General features: G+C 36.6%; 1 protein-coding gene across 1 annotated transcript in view; it reads right to left on the bottom strand.

The window, feature by feature from the left end:
- The window catches only part of LOC309415038 (GTP-binding protein Rit2), a gene marked incomplete at both ends in the record, with an annotated part of 193,935 nt that overhangs the window by 137,467 nt on the left and 29,946 nt on the right, over positions 1–26,522 (bottom strand). Inside the window, one exon of the mRNA XM_082012429.1 lies at positions 4,751–4,807. Within this exon, the coding sequence (XP_081868555.1) occupies positions 4,751–4,807 (57 nt within the window). The remainder of the gene's footprint in view (positions 1–4,750; positions 4,808–26,522) is intronic.

Below are 26,522 nucleotides of genomic sequence, written 5' to 3'. Positions count from 1 at the left end.
TCACAGTAGCAGCAGCTTTCTATGATCAACAAGATCCCCCGTAATATTTAAAAAATGTCAGTGGATTACAAAAAAACTTCTAAGTACAAAGCATCATTATATTTGAATTGTATATTTCTACTCTATTGCTAGAGATATGAGTCACTGTAGAAAGAGAAAACTGTAATGCATTAGTAACATAAACTTAAACCACAATGAAAAGGAATGATAGGGAAAAAATATGTTCCTAGGGACTATCACAAAAAAAGGGAAAAGTAATGCCTCTGGATTTTTAATGCTACATGATTATTACTCGACAATGTTTAGGATAAATTCCTAACTGTTTTTGGAGGGAAGCGGAAGTGGGAAAGGGAAGAACATTTGTCAGCATATTAAAGTGAAAGACTCCTCTGTATTCTCTGGTCAGTAACAGTACACAATTTTCACCATAGCCTCATGTTGGACTATACAAAAGAGAAATATCTTCTCATCTTTAGACTTTCTCACTGTCTTCTCAGTTTATAGAAGAAGTATAAAATAAAAACAAAAGGGAGAAAAAAAAAACTCCTAAAAATCTTCAGAAGTCAATTGCCCATGGGTATGCTTCTACGGAGCATGGAATAAGTCAGGACATAAAATGTGTTTTTATACCAAAAGGATCAAACTTCAGAACATTTCTTAGAATTGAAAAGATTTAGGTTTTCATGAAGTAAAATATGAAAACCTGTTGGCAGACATTTATTTTTAAATCAAAGAAAAAACTGTTGTAGATTTCTTGTTTCAGGTTTTTTATGTGTTCCTAACTGATCATACAAGATGGTTTTGTGGATCTTTTGCATGGACTGAATGTGGTTTGGTTCTGCTTTTAAACTAGAATATCAACCAGATTATATCAGTCCTATGCTCATGTGTTTTTGGAATGCTTTATTGTCTCCTGTCCTCTTTACCTAGTTGCAAATATATTTCACAAGTTTCTACAGAAATGAAAAATAGCTGAGATTATTATTCCACTCCCATGTCAACGCTCAAGGTGGACAATGAAAAGTTAAAATGGACAAAGTTATTGCAAACGTTTAAGTAGCCTCAGGGATCATTGAAGTCTCCCGTAAAACTGCAAATGATAGACTTCTGGGATTTAAAAGACAATTAGGTTATTTACAAAGGCCCCTGCATTCTACAGTCCCTCACCCCTCGATTTCTATTAGGACAGCCCTTAGAAAAAGCCCCACCAAACGCAAGGAAATACAGTATCAGTTCTGTTAGCACTACCTCCTTAAATCGTGGCTAAATTTGCGCAGTCAAGTATCATGGTCACTACTGCCACAATTTCACACCATAGAAAACATAGAGAATGGAGTTGCTAGTGCATGAAAATTAGGTAAAATATGTAGGTGTTTATTAGAGTCTTATGTCCATGTAAAGCAAAAGAAACAATAGGCCTTATCTTAAAGCTCAACTGGAGAATAGTGGACTCAGCAGGTTGGTTAATACTGAAAATCCATGGATTATCATTCAAACACATCATAGAACTTTTTTGTTACTTCCAGAGAATATCACCCTCTCAGTGACACCTATGGAAATTGTTGTTCCTTTAAATAAATTTGTCTTCTCAAACACAAATAAAACCACAGGTAGGCAGAATATCTTATTTCCAAAGAAGTACACTAAAATCTGAGGTCAATATGCCCAGAGAAGTTCAGGACAGCTCATGAGCTCCATAAACAAGTTATAAATTGCTGAGGAATGAAAGTAGCCTAAAATGTATGACACAAAAGAAAGGCAATATATTGATATCCAGAGAGATGAGTGATCTCAGACACAGCTGAAAAGGTATGTTCAATTTTCTGCTTTGCCACTCTGCCAGAGTGAAAGTAGATTTCATATGTGGCCTGTTTGGTTTTTTTTTTCTTTCCTTATCATCTGCTGCTGGGTTACTGTGAGAAACAAAACTCTGACTAGACAGATCACTGTTCTGCCCCAATATGATAACTTCCCCGTGACACAAAACATCTGTGTCTAGCTACTCGCGACCTTCAAGGAATAACCTCTCCTCTAGCAACTCCTGGCATCAGCATAATCTTGGCCTTGGATATTTTCGTTCTGGATCACCTAATATTTTTTTTGACTGATGGAATTAAAATATGCCTACCAGTGGATGCACAAAAACCCATGAGATTAATTCTGTAATTTGAGACCAGGGGCTCAAAAGTAGTAAAAGCAAGCACAACAGTATAAACTTTTTCAGTGTACTGAGATTTTTAAACGTATTTGTTATTACAGATCAGATAACAAATGATTCCTTCTATTTGGTTTTTTTTTGGTTTTATGTCCGATTTTGAAGGGTCATACCACAAAGTTACCCAAAAGGAAACATACGTACTTAGCCCAAGATAATACTCTGCTGTTTGGTACATGTTTTAGAGCATGAATAGAAATCAGCCTTTCTCAGGATGTCTTCAGCATGTTCTGAGAGACAAAAGTGCTGAACAACTAAAACTCGGAGTCGTACTTCCAGTTCTGCCTCTAGCCAGCTATGTGAGTTTGAAGTCAATATTTCATTTCTCTGTTCTCTATCACCCTTCTCTTCTCCTATTTAGAGTGTTGGTTTTACTGAGTAGAAGCTGTCTCTTACTCAAGGAGACCTTCATCCTGATTAGGTCCTCTAGGCATTCCTGCAGTATGTACTTACAATGCATCGTAAGTTTTCCTTCCCTTTATGATTATCTATTATTCATATTGTGTCAGTGTCTAGAGACCAGTAAGTTAAGATTATGACAAGATACAATAAATGGACAAATACAGATGGCAGGTAGATAGTTAATAATAAAGATGGGTGTATGTACATAACTTAATGGTGTCAGTAACTACTAATGCTCCTGATTTCCAATTAAATATAATGATTATTTTTTCCTAAGTGCAACAAATGAATTGTACCAATTCTATTTTACCTTTTTTATAGTTGACACATCTAATTTTTATTTTGTAATATTTTTTAATGGTTATAAAATTACTAGTTGCATGAAGAGTTTATGCATCCTTTTTTTCCCGTCTTTAAAATACCACAATTTACCAGTAGTTAATACCCAGGAAATGTGGAATACTATAGAAATAACAAATTAAAAAAAATACTACCATTAGCTGCTCTACTTAGCAATGCAGTCACTTCATAGAGGCTAAACCTGAGTTTGAAATATTAAAAAATTTCAAAGATAACAAAAAATTATTTTGGCTGGGAGGGGGGTGGAAAAAGCTTTTTTTCAAAGCAATCTTTGTAAACATTAATATTTTTAGTACCTCCCACCTATCAGGCCCAGATTCTGCCATCTTCTCCTTGGTATAAGTAAATATTTCACCTGGATAGTCCCTATAAATGCAAGGATTTTTTAGTATCAGTAAAACTAACTAATAAAATCACTCTTAAATGAATAAGCATTCAGTACTGCTGATATCTACCTTGTTGTCATATAATTTTTTTACTACATTCATTTGTATTAATAATTATAATAGTGCCTAAAAGATGCTGAACATCAAGAAAAGAACCATTTGACAACCATTCTTGACATCATAGAGTCACAGAATGGCTGAGGTTGTCAGTGACCTCTGGAGGTCATCTGGTCCAAAACCCTGCTCACGCAGGGCTACCTATAGCAGGCTGCCCAGGACTATGTCTATAGTTTTGAATATTTCCAAGGATGGAAACTCCACAATCTCTCTGGGCAACCTATGCCAATGCTCTCCTGTACTGGGGAGCCCAGAACTGGACATGGTATTCCATGTGGGGCCTCACATGGAGTGCTGGATCACCTCCCTCAACCTGCTGCCAACACTCCTCCTAATGCAGCCCAGGATACCATGAGCCTTCTTTGCCACAAGGGCACATTGCTGGCTCATGCTCAACTTGACGTCCACCAGGAGTCTGGCATGATGTGCACAGAAGATACCCAACACAACAACAGGAATCAGGGCTGTTCAAGGCATTAAATTCCCTGGGTTTATACTCTGTAAATATCTTCCAAATTCATACACAGCTTAGAAGGGGGAAAAACATTTTAAATGTTTTAGAGACACAATTTTTGCCACATCCTTTTTGAATTAACTCTTTTAGAAATAGAAATTCGGCCAACCAGAATTCATCCCAGGTTTCTCTTCCAGCTGACACTGTCCCATTGTAGTCCAACCATACAGTCATGCAATGGTCAGCATATAAAGTGTATTTCAGTGTATTGCAGGTACATGGGAATGTTTATCATTACTTAAGTTTATAACGCAGGTAAACCCAATGGAGTTAGCAGAGTCTGTGATCCCAGAGCACAACTCTAGTATATTAAATTCAGTAGTCACTTCATTTTTCTAGAGAAGGTCAACTAAGAGTTTAACAATGGCAAAGATTACTAAAATAAAAAATAAATAAATTAAAAACACACTCCAGACTGGAGTTTTTATATTATTTCAGTATTTTGAAAGACTGCTTTCTATCTTGTAACATCTTTGGGTTTTATTCCGTGATTACAATCGTACAGATATTAATAGTTATAGAGCGTGAAATCACAAGTCTGTTGTTGAAAGAGATTTTGTACGAAGCGTTTCAGGAAGGAGTAACTATGGTATAACTATGACACAATTTAATTGTCATCACAAAATTAAGGTTTCATGTAAATTTTATAAATCTTGCTCCTATCTAAGTGCTATTTAGGAGCAGCTTCTCACTGCATGGAAATCTCAAATAGGCAGAGAGATTAAAGGGCTGAAGAAGAGAATAATCTCTACTCACCTATAGTTGGATCATGATAGTCAGGGAACCGATGGCTTATGAACTGCATTGTCATTGCTGGAGAGGAGAAAAACAGGGAGGAAAAAAGAATGATATTACTGTCTTTAAATGACAACAGGGAAAAGAACAAGCAGAGGATTCAGTCATCCAAATATCAGTTAAGGAAGTGAGTCAAAAGCCTGTTTTATGTCTACAGCTGCAAGAATGCACTGGCATTACAGTGACAACTAAGAACTAATAAATGGGAAAAAATGCAAGTTAAACTTCTTTATTTGTCTTCATTTCAATTTTTTAAACTGTATTTTATCATTTTATGCTGTATTAAAATGTTACATCTTTTTAACACTTGGTAAATACTGTTAACCTGATATTGTCTACAGATGAAAATTGCCATGAAGGAAACAAAATAAAATTTACAGGGCTGATTCGTAGAAGTTTTCACGATGTTACAAAACGCCACTAACTGCAGTACCTGATTTGATTTCTGGTGCATTTTAGGAATACTTAACTCATTAAACATGTTGCAGCAGAGAAATGCTCCTATTAACCACCTAGAGCTTAATTTCTTCTGAACAGATTGTTTTATGGTTGTATATTACCTGCTTTCAGAAATTTTAGGAAAGTTGCACAAGTCTTCAGGAAAATTGCTTTGCATCATTTGGAACAGGTGACGCTCTGGAAGTGAAATTCCAATTTATGTAGAAAGCCAGAAGCATTCATATCCTGTCCAACCATGTTCCCAACATACCAGCTAAAGTTTATGGACTTTGAATAACCACGAAAGTAGGCTTGCGTATTCAATGGTCACAGTAACACCATCAGCTATTGGAAAAACATGTGAAGTTATGTTATCTTTGTTGGTTTTCCTCAGGAGTTTTAATCTCGGCTCATTTGAAAAGGAAAGGTATCTACCTAACACTGAGAGCTGTGAAGAAAAGACCTTCAAAAGTTAAATAGGTGAATTCCAATTAAACAGAAGGAAGAAAAAAAAAAAGAACTAACAGATTTTTTAAACTATCACTTGGTTTTTAAGCCAATTTCATTATTCTAATTTTTCATGTTTTTTTTAATGCTCGCATTAAAATTCCTCTATAGCTGCTATGCGGCCATTTCATTAAAAAAAAGTACCTCAACTGAATGATAACTACGAGTCACAACACATTAAACCAAACATAAGATACTGCCTTATGTCTTGAACATCTCAGCTACCTTCAAAAGCAGAGGTTATGAACAAGAAATGTGACATTTTAAAAATTCTGCGTATAAATACACCCATTCTTACAACAGCATTGTTTTAGTTTAGTGTTTGTCCTCCTTATATTTTCAAGAATCAGAGGGCTAAAGAGATAGTTTTACAAAATGATACAGACAAGAAGTATTAAACATTTATTACCATGTTAATAAATTATTGCTTCTTTAGTGTAGACAAATATAAATGTTAAGAAGCCGCATTATAAATTCATAGTAACTCAAAGAGGGTAACAGTTTAAAAAAGGCTCATTCAGGCTATACATATTATAGGGGAATAAATCTACGTGCAGTGACACTCGTGTCTTCTATATTATCTGTTGTCAGATGCATTACTTTTGAGTACTGCTTATGTTTGGACACTTTCATTTCCAGGACACCTGGTTTTTTAACCACAACAGATTTTTAGGCATCTCCATCTGATAACTGTTAGTGGTTTATAAAGAATAAATTGATGCCTAATGTGATCTGCCTAGTTTGCTCTGAGAAGCAGAGGCAGCTAGCAGAGATGCTGTTCATATGGTTTATGCCTACACATTTTGAGCTTTCTGAGGGCCTGTACCACAAATGAATTCGTTTCACCACCTCTTGCTCTTTCTTGCCAAGATTTTTTTTTTTTTTAAATCAAACTATTCTGATCTCATTTTGTTTCCTTTTGGAGCTATGCCTGCATCACAAAATCTGTTGTTACAACTGAAACGGAAATTCTCAGAGGACACCCAGGACTCATGGTAAACATTTTTCTTCTCTCCTGAGACAGCCCCAGATCAATACATCGTTTATATCCTCATTAAATATGAGGACAGAAATAATTTGGAAGCATCCTACTCATTTTCTGATGTAAGGTGCAAAATGTTAGCCACAGGGACATGTAAAATTTCTATCTCCCAGACCACTCTGTGTGAATATGCATCATCAAATCTTTCACAGGAACCGAGGCTGCACACAAGGCTCTAGAGGCAGACCTGAGGAGGAACTTATGTCTTGTAATGCCCAGTGCAACAATACTGAATTGTACATGCCTGGTCCTAGTCTCATTCCGGAGCTCTGCATGAGCGGATTTGGCTGTATATGAGACGAATCTGGAGAGGTACGGAATTTGAGAAGGGTCTTCACAGAAGCGCTCTCCATAATGAAATGAACACACCTTGCAGTCAGCTGGCTAGGGAAATTGTGAATAAAAGCTTCCTTTTTGCATACATGTTGTCCCACAACTTCTTCCATGAGAGCCCTTTGTCGAGGGCTCCTCCTAATCACCAGGGTAAGGAACCTCTTCGGCCTCTTCGGCGCTCGTCACCTCCTGCGTAGGGACTAGCAGTCTCTCCCAGAAACAGGTTACATGGGTTTGTTTTCTCAGGAGGAATTGAGGCACACTGTCTTTTTAATCACTGAATTAAAATGTAAAATAAGGAAACTGGGGTATAAGAGGTGGGAATTGTAACCTATCTTCCTCTGTGTGTCCCTTAAAAAAAGAATTATCATTTTCTGTTAAACCCTACTGAATATTAGTGCAGCAAGCATTTTCAGAGTAGGCATAACAGACCACTTCCCCATAGGGAAAGGAACAACTAGCTTTTGGCTTTGAACAACAAACCCCTTACTCCGTGAGGATGGAGGACAAGGAAGTATCAAATCATCACGTCTGATGTACAAAAACAGTGGTGTCCAAGACATTCCGCAGCCTTGGCTGCTGAACATGCAGAAGTTAGTTTGGAATGCTGGTCAGAAGCTGGTGGAACACTTCCCAGAGAAAAAGAAGGCTCAGTCACCGCTGGCATGAAACCACAGCTGGAGCCTCAGGAATTGGACCTGCTTATAACCAACGCTGGGCTCCCCAGCAGGACCGCTGCCTTGGCTGGAATACACCGGCTTCTTCACTGATACTCACATCAGCTCCAAACTCATTTTCCAGATAGAATTAGTTTTGAAAACTAATAAAAAAATGGTATGGGCATTCCATGATGCTTTATGAAAATATTCTCCTTGGTCCCTCCTCTTTTCCTTATCCATTATCCTTTTTTACATATAAATTAACACTCACATCTAACAAATCCAAACCATCATCAGATATTTTTGCGACCATTTTGTTTTGGAAATTCAAATAATACTGCTCCAAATTTTTACAGATCTATAAATTAGGGACCTTTAACTCGAATTTATGACACACACTCTACCAAAATGTGGCTTTAAACCAGGATATTAAAACAGAATGAATGTATAAAACTGATATTTGAATAAATACATAAACATGTAAAAGCAGTCAGTTAAAAAATGGTTAAAAAAAACGCCAAAAACTTTTAATCTACAGCAGATATTGTGAAACATTTTGAATAGCAAGTTGCCTGAAAATTTTTAATGAATATTTTATAACACTGTGAAGATCATTCAATTTAAATGGGGCATGTACATCACATGACAACTATGATAAGTAAAGGGATCATTGTTTCAGATGAATAGTATCTTCTTTATATCCATCTGTGGCTAGGCAAGTGCAGATTGCTTCAGCTGAATAAATGTAAGCCTGATATGCATGAGTATGTAAGTTGAAATTTCTCTTGTGTTTTCAAAATAAAAAAGGGGTTCAGATCCTGCATTTAATTTTTAGGTCTTTCCAATTATGCTTATCCAATGTTCATTGATTATCCAGAAAGGTATACATAATACCTGTGCTGGCACAGAAATGTATAAGTTTTCTATGAAAAAGAAACTTAGTCCTGTCTGCTACTTTCAATATAATTCCTAGTCTCTTCTTAATAATATTTTATTTACCTCCAAGTAGGAAATGCCGTGCTTAGAAAAAGGCTGAGATTATATTATTTATTCTATTTATTCTTATTTATCCTTTTGATCACTGCAGCAATATTAAACTTCATGTAAAGAAGGTATCAACTTTTTAAAACATATGGGTTTGTGTGGGCGCCCAGGCCAACAGAAAAAATGTTTCAATACCCATGCAGTTGTGAGAGCAGGTAGAGTAGAATCCCACTGCCCTTCCAGTTTGTTCTAAATTTGACTTTTACTGACAACTTTGAAAGTAGTCCTATATCTATTTTTTCAAGGCTGAAGAGTACATTGCAACCTTTCACAATATTCTTTATGGTAATGCTATCCTTGATCTGAATATCTCATCGTGAGCTTCCTATCCCTCTTTATTCACCCAAAAACTTCCACATATTCATACTCTCCTGGGTGCTGTGTATGAACATATATTAATCCGTTTCCAAAAGAATCTTTACCCTCATCACAAAATCCTACACTTTAAATACTCAAACAAAACGACCACAGTAGTTTGAATTCACAGATCTGTGATTCCATATGGTTGATTCACTTCAGATCCACTATTCCAGTGGATCTTTAACTTGTGCTTTTATACATATTGAGGTTTCAAAGATACCAGCATAGATGACAGGCTTAAAAATACTATAATATGGTAAAGTCAGTGGACTTAGAGATTAGTTCACAAAGTTCATGGGAAAAGAAGAAAGCATATAAGTGTTATTAGCATGAAGGAGGTGGCAAAGAAGCTACAGAGTCTAGGAACAGTAGATCATATTAACGAAGTATGGACAACAGGAAGAGACTTTGTCACAGAAAAGTGATAAATATGTTAAAAGTTTAAGAGACATTCTTGCCTCTGTCAATCTGTAAAATAAAAAACTTTCTAAAAACATGGCTAAGGCATGTTGAACATACCTGATTTTATTCTTTTGATAAGGTGTTTGTATATAACTAAATACGTAAAAACGCTGCAATATCGAAGTTAGACTATTTCAGCAACTAGACAAGCATTTTATTGCTACTATTTTATTTCTGAAATACTTGATAGTTTGAACACTTCTGGTCTTTATGATGGTTTCAAACCTACAAGACTCCATGTATAATTTTCTAAAATGTATGAACTTTTCAAATGTTCATACCTGAAAACTGAATGTTGACTTCTGTTTCACTGTCTTGGGAAAATTACAAACATCCTTATAACTAACTCTTTTGGAGCTTTTTCCTCAATTTTTAGATTGACTTGTCAAGTAAAAAGTCTTTTGCAATAATTCTGCTGCCCACTGAATCTTATCAAGTAGATTTTGTAATAACAATGTGCAAACATATACATGATGAACAGTAAGAGGTGAAGACAGTAGTTTTTCCAAAATCTTATCTGCTCTCTGAATTGCATTAACACTCACAGCAACTTTGAATGGCTGGAGACACCAATAATGCTAGAATATATTGGGGGGGGGGGGGGGGGAAGAAAAAGTTAGAAAAACTCTAAATACAGTCTAAGGAAGATTTCATGTGTGTTCAATTTCTGTAAGTTTAATAGATCAAGGTAAAAAAACAAGAAGAAGGAAAAATAGTAAAGCTAAAGGGAAATTTTGCTGTGAAACAAATGGGAGATGTTAGCTATGAAGATATTTATGCTACAGATTAGAAAATATTTCTAGGCACCAGATGAGGGCTTTTCTTAAACAGAATTCAAACCTGGATGGAAGAGGCCAGAAATGTCTTTCATTTTAAGGTGCTTCCTAAGTGAAAAGATTGCCTTAAATCAGTGACACAGAAGGTTCCTTCGGAGAATTTTGCCCTCTGTTCTCAATTTCAGGTGGGGAAAATGTTAATTTAATGTATGATATTTTAATATAAATAGCACATATAATCAGGTCGTCAACTAATATCAGTGATGGAAATGAATGTTTGTTTCCCTAAATGTTATGTGCTTTTGATCTCAAACATTTTATAAAGAGAGCCTCTTGCTTTCCAGGGAGAAATTTTCATACGGAAAACATTGCTTTGTAATAACCAGGGATAACTTAAATGACCCTATATGGTCATTTATGATATACTTGTGTAGGGGAAAAAAACCAAACAAGAATCTGAGAGAGCTTCATATATAATTCATGCAGTCAAAGCCAGCCCGTCTGCAGCCTTTGCTGTTTTGAACAAAATGTGTTGCACTTCTGAGGTACTGCACTGTTACCTTTTTTCCTACCCTGTACTAAGAAATCTTATGAGATAGCAGACATCTCTATCAGACAACAGCTTTCCAGGTCACAAAGGACTGCGTGATTTGAGTATACAGTATATTCCCTCTGTTTTATTTGTATTTATTTTATCTATGCATGCTGCATTTAGATCACAATAGGTTTCAGAATAAATAACTGACAGCAGGAGTCACCTGAACCAAAACAGTGAGAGTGAGAATGATGAAATAATGTTGTTACATTCAAGTGCTTTGCATCAGTGCGAACAAAAATTGTGAAACAACAGCTAAAATGTCAAAGGTGAGAGAGTTTGTTTAACGCCAATGGAGAAAAGATCATCCAAACCAACTGTCTTCCATAATGACACGTAGCTAACTTGATACAGATGGAGACCAAAACCCTTATCTGGAAAAGCATGTGAGTGACCTGCTGCACTCTGAAATCGATGGGATTAGCCATTTTACCATTGTTGAGGTGTGTGTTGTGTTAGATCTGAGCACTGAACATCCATAGTGGCTGAAGATTCTGCCTACCAGAAGGTATACGAGAAGTGTCTAGAGTACCTATATTTAGCCAAAAAGATGAATGAGGAGTGATGTCTAACACATGTTATTACAGAGTTTTAAGAAATTTTAAGAGTGCAGGGAAGGCAAATAGAGAATGATTATTTATTCTTTCACCATACAAGGCAATATTATCTAGGAATAAAATATTTTTGCACATTGAGTATAGTTAACTGCATGATTGTCTCATGACATGGTAAATGGGAAAGTGTATTAAAAAATTGGATATTTTTAAAACTGGTTCTAATAAACTCAGAGATCTCACCCCACGATAAGACACACTTATCTTCATACTGCTGAAGGATGTGAAGATTTTCAAGGAGAAGTTTTAATACATTTTATTTTGTTCATATATTCTTCCCAAAATAATCACTGCAGGCTAGATTCACTGATAGGGTGCCAGCCTAAAGGCACTGTTGTTCTGACCCAGTACACCCATTTTTACATTGTTATACCCTGTAAAAAATAGGCTAAGAGCTCTACCACATCTTTTCAGGAAGGAATGTTGTGCAGTCTGTGAGCTGCAATTATTAATTTTTTAGGTATTATGATGTATTATTTATTGAGCTTTGGCTGTGAATTGAAGGCAAGCTAAATTTTGTTTCTCTGACTTAAATTCATCCTGGTGTACTAGAAAAATACAGAAGCTTGCTGTACAACAATCTAGTGCATATGCTAGGCTGCTGATACAGCATTGCTTTTTATACTGGTTTTTGCTAAAGTGATAGGTGTTTTGTTCACCTACCGAAGCTGAAGTCCACAGCGAAGAGTAGTCAGCATCAGAAAGGCAGAGTCTTAAAAGCCAAAACTCTTTAAATTAAAACTGTCTTATTAGAATGAAAATGAAACACACAAAAAACCCAAAACACATAAATTTTAAACAGAAAATTCAAGTTACTAGGACAGCCAGAAGAGAGACAGGCAACTCCTCTTGTCCGTTGAATTACACTTACAGATTGAACCTTCTGTTAACTTGTGTTGTCTTTGACTTGGTTAGACTGAGTTGCAGAAAGGCTTCTGTGGTCCCCTGAAAAATTATTTCCATCACCTCCACGGCTTGCCCATCTTCTATTTGCTCCTGTCAGCTCTGACTCTCACTGACCCATTTCGTTTCTGGGAATCCACACTTTCTTGCCAGGAAAGTCCTGGTCTTTCTCTCCGTCCAGGACGTCCCAGCTAGATTGCTCATTTCCTTGTTAAAAAAGCGTAATATACAAAACTACTAGGGAAACATGTTAAAACAAATCTCAAGAGGAAAAAAAAGCAAACCCAAAAATGAACACTTAGGGCGATTGAAATAGGAGAGCTAGTTCTGCTGTTTGGACTGCAGAACGGAAGAAAAGCTTGTTCAGATAATTTTGTACCCTCTACCATTGTAAAGTAAGAGCAGACTGTAATCAAAATACATTGAAATGGAGTTGGTGGTGACAGAACAAATCAGAAAACAACTTTCTTTGGAGAATATTCACAGTTTTATAATCTCTCCTCTTGCATCAGAAGGAAACAAAGGATTTGATACAGAAATCTGTATGTTGTGGCAATATGTGGCCCCAGGGTAAAAGCTAAGAATCGGGAAACGCATGAGGAGAATCACTCCCTCAGAAAGAAAAGGTAGAAAAAAAATCTTTGTTTTGTTTTGGGACCCACCTTGAATGGATAAATAGAAATCACTAATCTCAAAGTCTCTCTCAAGCTGCTTTTTTTTCACAAGCATTAGATGTAAAGACATGAGTTCTCACTATTTCTTTTCAAAGTGTGATCAGTGGAACAAAGACATATACTAGCTACTGGTTGCAGCTTTCCAGCAGGGACTGAAGGACAAAAAGAGAAATTGTGCACAATTTCATCCTAGACTTGAGAAACTTTTCAGCAAAAGTGCTCTCACTGCAGAAAACTTCCATGTCTTCTGAATCAGCGCATTCTAGTGAAAAATGGTTGTCCTAAAAACTTCTGACTAACATTAATATCTACATCCAGACGCAGTTCCTGGTGCAATATAGGAAGGCAGAAGGCACTACATTGTAAAATTCATGTTAAACATTCTGTTCAGTGTTTAAGGAAACAGGGAAGCAGATGAGACTTGTATTTATTCCCCATATAAGAGACATCATCATAGCATGATACAAATTAATGATAATGACAAGGTAGATTGCTACCACTTATGCACCATTTCCTCCGTAGTACGTCCCTGACCCCTCCAGAAAGGTCTCCCACAAAAATACTGAACATTCCCTACCCTGCTTAGTTTATGCAACTTGACAAGGTGCATTAATAAACAGAAATTACTTCTGGTAAATGCTGCCATTAGCACATTTTCCCACTGTGTTTCTTCCATCAAGTTAAAATGGGTGAGAAAAATTAATGCGTCTTCTACTGTACTTCAGCTAGAAAATCCAGGGGTAACTTGAGCCTTCCATTAGTGAGCAATCCAAAATGTAATGACATAAAAAGGTTTTAAACCAGTCTCCAGTATAATGTGAATTTTAAACGAGAATACATTGAATAAAGCTAGAAAGACTCACTTTTCACATATTATTTCAGAGAACAATAGAACTGATGTTGAAGCATTACAAATAGACATTTTCAATTAAAGTCAGTGGATAAATCTCCTAATTTTACAAAGGAAGTACAGCAAACAAGAGATAAATATAGGGTAGTTCTTTATACAAGTGGGCCCTGACTTGCAGCTACCATTCTCAAGTATAATTACCTCACTGTGAAAAAGACTTTCAAGGAAGGATAAAGTCATTTCATTCCATGGAAAGAAACCTCTCAACACTGACATTTATTTCTCTCTCTTTTTTTAACTGCTGACACGTTTCCATGTAATGATAACTTGAGATGCTCTGACTTGGTTTACTGCTCTTTCAGGTAGTGGTAAACTGAGATTGTTTGCTGGTTCCCTAACATAAACCAGTGGTTAGTTCCTGTGATACCTTCTATGTGAAATTATACCCCATACATCAAGTAGTGATGAATTGGCAGTGACAGCAGCTGTATTTTCCTGCGAGTGGGAGAATTGTTGCTGTTCTTTTATGTAGTACCAACTTTTCTGTACTTCAAACTTACGGTCTGGAAAATTGATGACACATCAAAGAGGAAGATACAGCAACTCTTCCATTTAAGCCCTCACAGAAGTCTTATTCAGAGTTAAAACACAGCTCAGCTCTTTTTTTTTTGCTTTTTTTTTTGCTTTTTTTTTACCAATTCTAGGATTTCTCAATATGCCAGTTGAAGTCTTGGAGAGGATAACATGCGGATTCGCAGATATTGTTGGTAGTCAATTCCCTTTATCTTAATAGGGTTTAGGTGTTTATCTGTCCTTGCTGATCCGAACCATAACCTACATCTCTCTCAAAAATTCAAATCTGTTTTTTAAGGGTGTTGATGATTAGAATGATGAACTCGTTTCCTGCTACAGAATGAACATTCATTGAAATGAAAATACTTCGTGGGGAAAAAATTGACTTGCATGAAATTCAGGAGACGAAACTAAATGAAATAGTGGTAAATTTACTGCTTTGGATTGGTAGTATCAAAATTATTCAAAGCACAGAGCTGATTTATTAATTTTACTGTTAAATATTTCATAGCATATTACCTATATTTATACTTCTACTATAAATTAGATGATTTATAGATAATTTTTCATCACTTTCATGTTCTTTTTCAAAATTTCTATTTACCAGGGTAGTTTAATATGCTGCCTTTCTCTTTCACTGCAAAACATAAACAAAACATAAAATACTGTATTTTGCTCACAAATTCTCTGATCCATTCTTTTAACATCTGACACGATTTTTCTAGTTACATCAATGGTGTTCAAATCATATTTAAAGGAAATAGACTAACAAAGAAGGAAGCATTTCTGAAGACAGATCTAAAGCCGGAAAACTGACACCAGGACGTGGCTAAATCACAATAAAAATCTGAATTCATCAAGTATATTTGATTATTCCCATAATGCTGTCCTCAACAATTTATTTCCTACTAATACACTTTAACTTATATTTCTCTCAGTGGAGATAAATATCACAAAATTTGCATTCTATGAGTTTAAAAGTGTTCATAACTACAGACATGACTTTGAACTGAACATATTTTCCTTGTCAGATCTCAGAGATATTTCTCTCTCAGTTAATTAGGCAACACTTCACAATGAAGTCAACTGTGACACATTATCACTTATACCAACATGAGTTCTTACTGTCTTTTCTACTGTATCAGAAGAATTTCTGTAAGATTAAGGAAGGATGAGGCTTTTCAGTTGGTGAAGCTCTGCAGTTGTTTATTCCCCTCTGCACGCACACGTGCACACACGCAAACCAAAAAGCCTGGTAATTTTGAACTGTTACCCAAAAAGCAAATCAAACAGTTGAGAAAGCCTGGAACTGAGGATAAATCGAGTCTTCTGGATGGGGAAGAAGTAGTTCTGTTTTGCTGCCAGCACCACTTAGAGCATGGTTAGGCAGGGAAAGTGAAAATCGCAAAGGTAACTATATTGAAAAGAAATTGCTGAAATAAGACTGGAATTCTGGGGCAATCCTGTTCCGTTGTAAATCAACTCCTAGATTTATCCCTCTTATTCAATACTCTTACAGTATTCAAATACGCATTTCAGCTGCAATAGCATAAATGCGGGCAAGAGGAAAGCTATCGGTTTGCGCTGGCAGACTCTGAAGGGCTGCGGGTTTTGCGTGCCGACTTTCGGTGCCTGCCCGCCATAAATGCTGCCTTTCTAATTCCTCTGCAAGACACCAGACTCCTCCTGGTAACAGCTGATGTATGTGTTTCCCAGAGGATTCCTGATATTGCTCAAAGACACCCGAGAGGCCCTAAACATTCAGCTGGGAGGATCTGACCTCTGCAGATTTTAGACACCCTGGAATAGACACCCTACAGTTCTAAACGACCTTCACATTTTAAGGGCATGGAAAGGGATATAGTAGCTAACCACCTAGAGGCTTCAGAAGCTGCATTGATTGGGAAGAAGAGAGCTTCTAGATCTGGAAAACCACATGTAATTTGGAGACAAAACACTGGGAAATAATGAGCTATCTGAGAGGACAGTGCTGGCCCTAGGCTTTCTAGTACTTTTCCTTTACAAAGACTTAATAACCACTGTAAAACTACTGAAGAAGGCTTATGTGATCATGTGAATCTGGGGAGAGGTGTTTCTAGTTTTTGGCTCTGCTATTGGATCTTTATCCTTTGACTATCACCAACATCTTTTTTGCCTCAGTTTCCACACTGGCAAAAAAACCCAACCCAGTAATACGGACAGAAAGCTCTGAGATTACAGCATTTCTGCATGAGATCTGGCTGTGAAGGCATCCCTTAACTGTTAATCTAAAATCGAGTTAATAAAACCATAAAATTTTTAAGAACCGATTTAACCAATCCCTTCAACATGAAATTATCTGGATGAAAGAAGGCAGGAGGTATAAGATCAAACACCTTACACAGCAAATATGAGTTACTAGTACAGTGGAGATGAAGAGACTATAAAGTACAAGGGCGATAAAGTAAAATAGCTACATATCTTCTCATCCTCTTCTCCCTCTTACAGTACAAACCCGACTGGAAGTTTACATCTGCCACGAGCGCATTCATATTGCTTGACACATGTCCACGCTACGTTATGATGATATATTGACAGCGGGCACAGTTGCAAGACATGTTTGGGGGTGAAAGGTAGCACTTCAGGCACTAAGAGGTGATTTATTATAGCATTAGCGTGACACTGAAAAGGTCAAAGCTACAAAACACATACAAAAGTTCTAGAGGGCTGGTTGTATTTTCACAGAGAAAATCTACATTAGCTAATTCAGGTTTGTACCCTCAGTGTGAATAAGAAATGTTAAAGCTATCAATGCTAGCAACATGGAAAGAGTTGACAATGGTTTTTTCCCTACAGCTGGCAAGGGGTTGGCTCATGACCCATAGAATAGGCTGAGTGTCAGTCTTTCATCCTTCTGGCGTAAACCCACTTTCATGTATTTCGTAATGCACTTTCTGCCCTTGATGCACTCGTTTATTCTGGCGTGAACCTCGCTGTCTCAAAGGTGTATGGTGCTATGTGTTACCTTAGCTTGATCGGTGACAGAAGCCGTATTTGGTCACCCTAGACCTTTCCGTGCAAGACCAGCAGCAGGTGAAACAAAACAAAACCAAACCCCAAAACTCTCCTCCGCCCAAACAAGCAAGCAAACAACGCAGAGTGGACTTAAAGGAGTCTCAAAATCTTCCCTCATATTAGAGGCAAAAGTCTTCCCAGGATTTCTGGAGCTTAATTGGGAACACAATATATTGGGATGGGACTGATTAGTAAAAACAGTTCTTTGAACTGTGAAAAAAACCCTTAAAACCAAAATGACCTTCTTATTCATAAAAGGCCATAAAGACACGGATATGTTTAGCCATTTCTGGATTTTCCTAATTACTCCAGAAAGTTGTTCCATAATCAGATCCCATTAACAAAAATAATTTTGTCCCTGGGTTAGGAGCTGTACCTCATCTACTCCATCATAGGACTAAGATTTATGTTTTCCTAATCCCTGCAGTAATTATAACACTGAAATACTTACTTGGTGGTGCAGTGGTATCATATCTGTCCCTGAAGATAAGGATTCGGGAGCTGATGGGAAACAGCAAAGGAACTTTTTAAAGACCCTGATAAGCTTATGACTACCTAAAACACAAGGCAACACACAGCTTTAGGTTACAACTGGAAATGTTTCTTCATGTACGCTAAAAAGGATTTGGAAGGACTTTTAGAGACTCAGTGAAGAAGATGGTATTGAAATAGTCCATATCCCAACAGTGTGATGACACTGTGCTATGCCGATTCAGAAATGAGTCAGCTCAGTTACCAGAAAAAAGGAGAATCAGGTCTTTTTTGAAGGTACTTGCAGTGATATAGATGTGACAGAATGACTCATCTGTCATCAGTGTTTTAGTCAGCAAAGACTTTGGCTCAATGGCAAGTATTTATAACTGGAAAATAAAAGGATGCAATCAAAATGAACTAAGCAAAAAAGATCTGGATGTTAAGCCTGTTCTATAACATCCAACTATGAGGTCATTAAATCTGTAACCCTCAACACCATTTTAATGCTAGTATCTGTCCAAGTCCAACCTACTGAACAATGTGCTTTATCCATTTCTGGCTGTTCCAGATTCAGAGGATATAAATTTGCTGCAGCACTCACCTAAGCACAGAGTGATAAATCTCTGTCCATTTTCTTGTGAAAAGAATTTTTTTCATCCGTAGTGTTTCCTTCAGTACAGGTTTCACCTCAGGTTTAAATGGCATGCATGATAGGCCTTGGGATCTTTTCCTTTGAGAGATCTTTCCATAAAGCTTTTGAAGGACATCAACCAAGATCCACAGAAATCAACGGGAACTTTTCCACAATGCTCATTCCACAATGTTCTTGAGTAGGAGCAAGTAAATGTCTTTCTAAAGAAATTATAATGGGTGATATTGTGACTCCTCTGAAGTCTGAGTGGCAAACCTTTCTTTGTCATTATTGAGGTTGGAATTTCTCTGATATCAATGTATGACTGTGGGTATTTGCTTTTACATCGTATAAGGGAATACATTCACTACCTATAATTTTGCTTTGGTTCAAATATATTTTCACAACACAAAATTTTAATGATTTTCTATATGGAAAAACATTAGAAGAAATACCTACAAAGCACAACCTTCTTTTTCTATCTTTTAGTTTAAAAAAAAAAAGAATCCTGCAGTAGATAGGCAGGAAAGTATGAGAAATTCAGTAGGTATAAAGTGATCTTTCCCAGTATATACTTTTCTACCACTAGCATTCAGCGGTTTAGGCACTTCCTTAACTATTGATCACATCTGGCACAAAGTGTCGCACTCAAATTTCACATGGCTATAGAGTTGCATCTGGAAGTTTCTTTGACCCACTGTCTATCCTCCATGAGGCTAGTCCTAAATTAGGCTATGATAGATACATTCAGCTAAGATAAAAAAGATTTACAATTATAGAGGGTCTTCAAATCTGTGCATAGGTGAAACCCAAGCAATTATGGAGTACGTATGTCATGTTAAAATTATTTGCTGGCAACTGCAAATTGACTTAATCCACTTTATGATCAAACCAGAGCAAGAGCTGTTAGTGACATTCAGGAGGCCTTGATTCTCAGCTAGGTTTTTTTACTCAATAGATCACACTTTTTCTCAGAAGTTTTCTAACAATCAGGGAATAATTTTTTGCTATAAATAAAGGCAAATATTTGCTGGGGGGAAAAAAAAGTTAAAGGTACCTACAAAATTACTTCACCTTCCAGTTTCTCATCAGAGTGATCTAATCTGTTAGATGCTTCATCAAGTAAGAGCTGAGGAGGCTACTGGTCTTACGAGCGTCACCATGTTTATCCCTTCCTCTCTGTAGGCTGTATTTTTCCCAGGTGTAAAATGGTCAAAGTGATACAGTTTTTCTTTGCAATGTGAGTTTTGTGTTGTACTATAGAAAGAGCTATATGAAAGCTAAATTTTACCAAAAAAAAAGACATATTGTATTTTTTATTTCATACAGCTGGTCTGCATTTGTGTTTTTTGAAATTATGATGGATGAAATGTTGACTGCACTAAGGCCAGGGGGAGTGCATATGAATTTCTCTTATTTTCTATGTGATAACCTTCCCTTTTCAGAAGCATTTGGTAATGGATTTCTCCTTAATCTGATACATTTAAACAACAAGTTCATTTAAGATTTTAATACTTTTAAACTTGAGAAAAATATCTGGGAAACAGAAACATTCAAGAAAGCAGAAATAATGTAAAAGCAAGACATAGTAGAAGTTTAAATTATAATTTATTTATATATTTAATTAATTAAACAAAATTATCATTATCATCTCTATATGTCTATCAAAATTTATATATTCTATAATGCATGTTCATTGCTACCTCTAATCATATATGCTTTTGAAGTAAAAACTGGAGCACTTGTTTTACTTTAAATTCAGTGAGGCTATTTGTATGTTTAAAGATAGAACTATGCTTATGTGAATTGTCAAAACTGGGTATAATCTGCTAATTTGCAAAATTCGGCAATCCTCAGTGAGTTCTGTTATTATCGTGTTGAATTAGAAAAAATGTACACTGTTGAAAATCAAATCAAATCAGAAGTGTTCTGGATAGAGTAAGATATTTAGAGAAACTGTCATAAAAAATGTATGTTTAGAAGCTAAAGAGAAAAATCTATTTAATATGCTTCTGCATTTTAAAATATTTATATATTCAATATATTTCAATTATTGACAATTATTTAGAGAAAATAAGGTTTTAAAGAAACTAATATTGTAATATATTACCAGCCTTGTATATCATCTTGATAAATGGCTGATATGGTGGCACAACTAAAACTGTGAGTTTTTTACTTATTTTATTGTAACTGGAACAAATTGGATAAAATATATCATGAAACAGAATTTTGTAAAACCCCCAATCAAGACGAAAATGTCCATCTCAGGAAGACCACTACGTGATTCTCTATGAATTGGTGCCTGGAAGCCAGTGGTCCTTCAGGGCATTAGCTGAAGAGCTCATTGCAGTATGCTATAAGGACAAGACAAATGTACATATAGGGTTCCTTTTCACCTATGTCAAAACCAAACTCAGGCACAGCGGCTTGCAGGATAGTTTTGTCTTCTTGGCAGTTTAAGCACTCTGAGCAAAACAACTTTTTCTTTGTTACCGTAACAGAGGTCGGACAAACAGAAGGTCTGACTATGACTATCCAAAGAGAGATAAATAACCCAGGAAGCGGGATGAGGCAGAAAGCTTTATTATTAGTTTAAAGACTTCTGGAGGAGAGTTTATAGGGAAGCCGAGTAACAAGTTGCAAACAACATGAAATGTTTATGCATGTCTGTGGAACCCAGTTATTCTTCTCTGTCTTCCTGTCTTCCTCTAATTTACTGTTCTAATCAACAGACCTATTTTCTGCCCCCTTGGATACTACCAGCCCCCTTATGGGTTGACGTAAATAACAAACAGCTCTAGCCCTTGGCTTCACCAATATGAAACACTATATACAAAATGAGTTACTGCAAATAAGGCAAAGGCTAGTGTCATAAAGCTGTCACCTTTACTTCCAGGATTTTCCTTCCTAATAGACCTACACACTTGCTTGTTATCATCCACAGTAATTTTTTTCTAAAATGCTGAAGCTGCTATTAGTCAGATACAAAATCATTTAGGGGCAGCGAGCAAAGGTATTTTTCCTTAATAAACAGCAGGGTAGACAATAACTGTTGGAAATTTCGGAGTTATTTCTGCCAAAGAGAGCATGATTCTGCACTCCGTGGGGTTAATGAGAAAACTCCTGTATTCTGGGGAGCTGGGAAGGATCTGACTAAACTCTTCACTAAATACTGTCAGGTCATTGGGACGCTGAAGCAACTGTGTTCCAAGATACAGCTGGGGACTTCTCTTCATGGGTGTATCTCTGCTCCCACCCTACCTGTTTTTTAAATTACAGCTTGAGTTAAATTTAGCAGCTATAAATAACAGCAGAATTAACCAAACCATGTGTGCACTACAGTCTAATATGTACAGCACAGCAGTTTGAAGCTGACATTTGATTTAGTAAGGGGGAAATCTCAGATGATTTTTGAGGTCTGGTTGCATAAACCAATCAAAAGTTCAAAGACATCATGATGAAGTGTGGCATTAGAATCTATTACATACAAATGCAAACATTCAGGCCTTATTTCAGTGGATGAGTCTGTTCAGCTGTATGAGGTCTTTCTGGCTCTTTTCTCTGCCTTTTTCAATATTTATGATCGCTCCGAAATTCGTATTTATACTAGGGAGAGACTGCAGTTCTAGCCTTTGCCTAGAGCTGAATGACTTTCAACTTTGGTTTCTATCCTCTGGTCTCTACCTGCTGCTCACTGAAGTCAACGGATCAGGTTAAAGAGATCCTTGGGTTATACCCACAGCCCTAAAGTGAACATACATTTCAGCAGCTTGGGTGCACAGACTTGAGAAGGCACATGTTTGTTCCCAAGTTAAGCAGAATGAGTATCCTAAATGTCATAGATGCCCAGGTTTTGACTGAAGAATCTGCAACAGATAACCTCACCTTTAGAATAGATGCAGCAACTTACACCCAGTATTTAAAATTTAGTTGCATGAGCCCTCTGAGCACAACAAACATTACAGCAACCCCCTGAAGCTCAGAACACTGCCAATAACTGCGAATCACCATCTGGCCCAGCACCAATGGCTGGATCATTTCTGGGAAAAGACAATTTACAGAACGAGCTCAACCAATAAACTTCATGTCTCTCATGGTAAGAGACCTATGCTGAAGGTGCACTGACTCATGGGTTACAAAAACAACAAAGAAATGCTAATCTTTTGTGTCTCCTAAACTAATTCTCACCTTAACCCAAACTAATTGCTCAAAATTCTGTCCTTCTTCTATGGCCCAAATTAATTCAAAATTTTGTAACTCATTTTATTCAATGGTCTCAGCACAATTCCCTTTCACTTCAACAACACTCCCTTGCGTAAGCATTACTTAAATCTTCTTTAATGCCTCAAAGATGTTACAAACAAACTGCGTCTTGGACACCTGCGAGGAGCTGAATTTCAACCACTTACCTAGAACAAACTCTATCTCACAATTCTTCAGAGGAGTTATTTTTATTCCAATTTTCCCAATGTACTTCTCAAGCAAGATGAAATAAATACCTAGACACACGAGGAAGACTATTAGCAGGAGACAGCTGTGATTTCTTACCCCTTACCGCAATTCCACACTTCCTAGGAGTTGTTATGGAACTTTATGGTGATGAGGGTCTGGTTTCTCCTGGTACCAAGTGAAGAAATGTCACTTATTATAATTATTGTTAAAATAACTATGTGAATGGAACATTACATATTAGTAATTCATAGAGAAGTACTCTTTGTCTTGGGTCTATCCTTTCTATATTTTTGTGAGATGTAGACAAAACTAAGCATTCGATTTGTTATCTGAAGCTCTTCTTTAGCATTAATCATATGGTCGAATTTGCACTGGATGCTGCAAAAATCTGAAGTGATGAATACTGAATAAGCAGCTAGTGGGATCATCCAACAATAAGTCACACTTCTACCTGCCCAATTTTACATTGCAATGTTAGTCACAGAGTGAAAAACAGTACTAACTGTAAATGACAATTTAATTCTGTGCTCTGGTCACTTTATAAAAGTAGCTCTTAAAAGAGCATATGGTCCAAATGGTAATTGGACACACAAATACATATATATGTGTATTTATGTATGCATGTATGTAGTTCTACTTGCACATATAGATACATGTACTTACACATTCCTTTTTTCTCTGGAGTTGACAACACTCTATGGCACACCAACATTGGCATATGAACTGCATGGTGGATTTAATGAATTTAGCACGGTTTTGTGCTACCTTGTAATTTAGATTTTCAACCTTTTATATGTTTGCATTATATACATATTTATGCACACACTCGTACATACAGACACATGTATATACACAAACGCATGTATACATTTCTATTCTGGAGCATATACATATTCTATATGGACAATTTATTTCTGCACTGCCATAATGCCCCACCTGAAGCACTAACTACTGAAGAGCCAGCGTAACCCGTGATATTCAGGTTAGCTCAAGGGGACAGAATGAGAGTCCATTAGTGTACAACTAAAAAAAGCAAAACTTGTCTTTCTTCAACTCCAGTACAACTAAAAAAATCCATATTATGTGCCTGAAGGGAATATTAAAATACTCTTTATGAGAGACCGTAGGTAAACAAATACATCTTCCTTTAGGATTATGTAGATCATACACAAATTATACACTAAAACCAACCACAGTATCTTCATTGTAGTTTGCATAACATAAATGTTTTCTCTTAAAAAGGCAGCATGCATCTCACATGTTATCAGTTTAACCTACTTATTACATTTCCTGATAAAGACAGACATGATTTTAGGAAAAAATATTAGGAAAAATTAAAAATTATGAAGTTGCATTTTATGGTAAATGAAATTGAAACGTGTTACTTTATCTGATCAAGTGGGAAAGTGTAAAATTTACATTTTAACTTACAGCAGTATTTATATGGGAAATACATTGATTACTGTAAAGTAGAATATATAACTTACAAGATAATGAAATTATGATGAACTAGATCAACATCAAGCTTCTTGTACTTGGAATATTTACATGCTTCCCAGAGAATTATGTAATTTTGGGTAGAATATATGGATTAAACCCAAAATTTCATGCAATACACAAGAACGCAAATCTGAAGTTAAAATATCATCTACTGACATGAAATACCCTTTACATAGTACACAGGCTGCCATTGTTCATTTAAGAGATGCTTTGAAGCCAGACTTCAGGAGTCCTTCATGAAAAAATGAAAAAAACCCTCAAGGCAACTACATTTTGTATTTCAGTTAGACATTTTCAGCACTTTGCTAGCCTTGAAATGGTGGTGTACCACTTACAAGTCGGCTCCAGCCACAGGTATGTTGTCTCTAATTCTGTCTTGTTTTTATGGTCACTACAGTCATGTCAACATAGCTAAATACATCAGCAAATAAAGAAGGTACATTTTTGCAGGCTGAAATTACAGAACTTGCCAGAGTATCTTGTTACTAGTTAATGATACAGGCCTTCTAAGTCAACATGATTTATTTTCTTGGAGTGTTGTGTCAGGGTAGTAACTGCTATAAACAATGATGGATGTGCAGTGATTTCATAGTTTGTGTACCATTAAGTTACATAGAATCATAGCATCATAGAATGGTTTGGGTTGGAAGGGACCTTTGCAGACCATCTAGTCCAACCCCCCTGCCATGAGCAGGGACATCTTTCTCCAGATAAGGTTACTCAAAGACCCGTCCAACTTGACCCTGAACACTTCCAGTGATGGGGCATTTGTGACTTCTCTGGGCATCCTGTTCCAGTGTCTCAGCACTCTCATCGTAAAAAAAAAAAATTCTTCCTTATACCTAATCAAAATCTGCCTTTTCATTTTAAAACCATTACTACTTGTCCTACCACCACAGGCCCTGGTAAAAAGTCTCTCTCCATCTTTCTCAGAAGCCCCCTTTAAGCCCTGGCAGGCTACAAGAAGGTCTCCTCCCAGAGCCTTCTCTTCTCCAGGCTGAACAACCCCAACTCTCTCAGCCTGTCTTCACAGGAGAGGGGTTCTAGCCCTCTGAGCATTTTTGGGGTTTTTTTTTGTTGTTGTTGTTGTTGTTGTTTTGGGGTTTTTTTTGTTTGGTTGGGGTTTTTTTAGCATTCTGGTAGTCTCTGGTGAGTTTATAACACAAGACTGCTGGGCAGAAGAGATTTTCTCAAACTTAGAAGAGACAAACAAAACTTTCTGTTTTGCCATATACAGCAACTTATCAAAACATTACCTGGAAGAGGATATACTAGCTGTAAACTTCTGTTGTATGCTTTTTAGAATGTAATATCCAGTTTGGTTCCTGTTCATTTTCTCACCTTGTTCGTTTGGCAAATAAACATTAATGCTGGAAATGATAGTTACAGACTTCTTGATGCTAAATATACTTACTTTCTGCTTTTAATGAATCCAAAATGAGTGTGAATGTCTATGAAATACTGCTGCAGTGACATATAAGGAAAATACAATTAATGATAATCTTTGTATATGTCACTAAATAGAAGATGCCATCGTTAGATTCCTATGTAAAAGCAAGGCCAAAGTCATACTTCAACAGTAGGGTGCTGCCAGTCTGCAATGAAACAGCACAAACTGAAAGTGCTGCCTTTCCTTTTAAAGGAGGAGTAGGTTATAGACATCAGACAGCTTTGTGCTCTTAAGGGAAATGTAAAGGAAACTTATTACTTAAGAATGCTTGTATGGGAACCTACCGTACAGGAGCTGTAAATGTCCCTTTATGTCTACAATATCTCTTGGACATTTTTCTGT

The sequence above is a fragment of the Phaethon aethereus genome (assembly GCF_964289735.1).
Source record: "Phaethon aethereus genome assembly, chromosome: W".
Lineage (NCBI taxonomy): Eukaryota > Metazoa > Chordata > Aves > Phaethontiformes > Phaethontidae > Phaethon > Phaethon aethereus.
The sequence above is the reverse complement of the archived record's forward strand: the minus strand, read 5'-3'. Positions and strand labels throughout refer to the sequence as shown.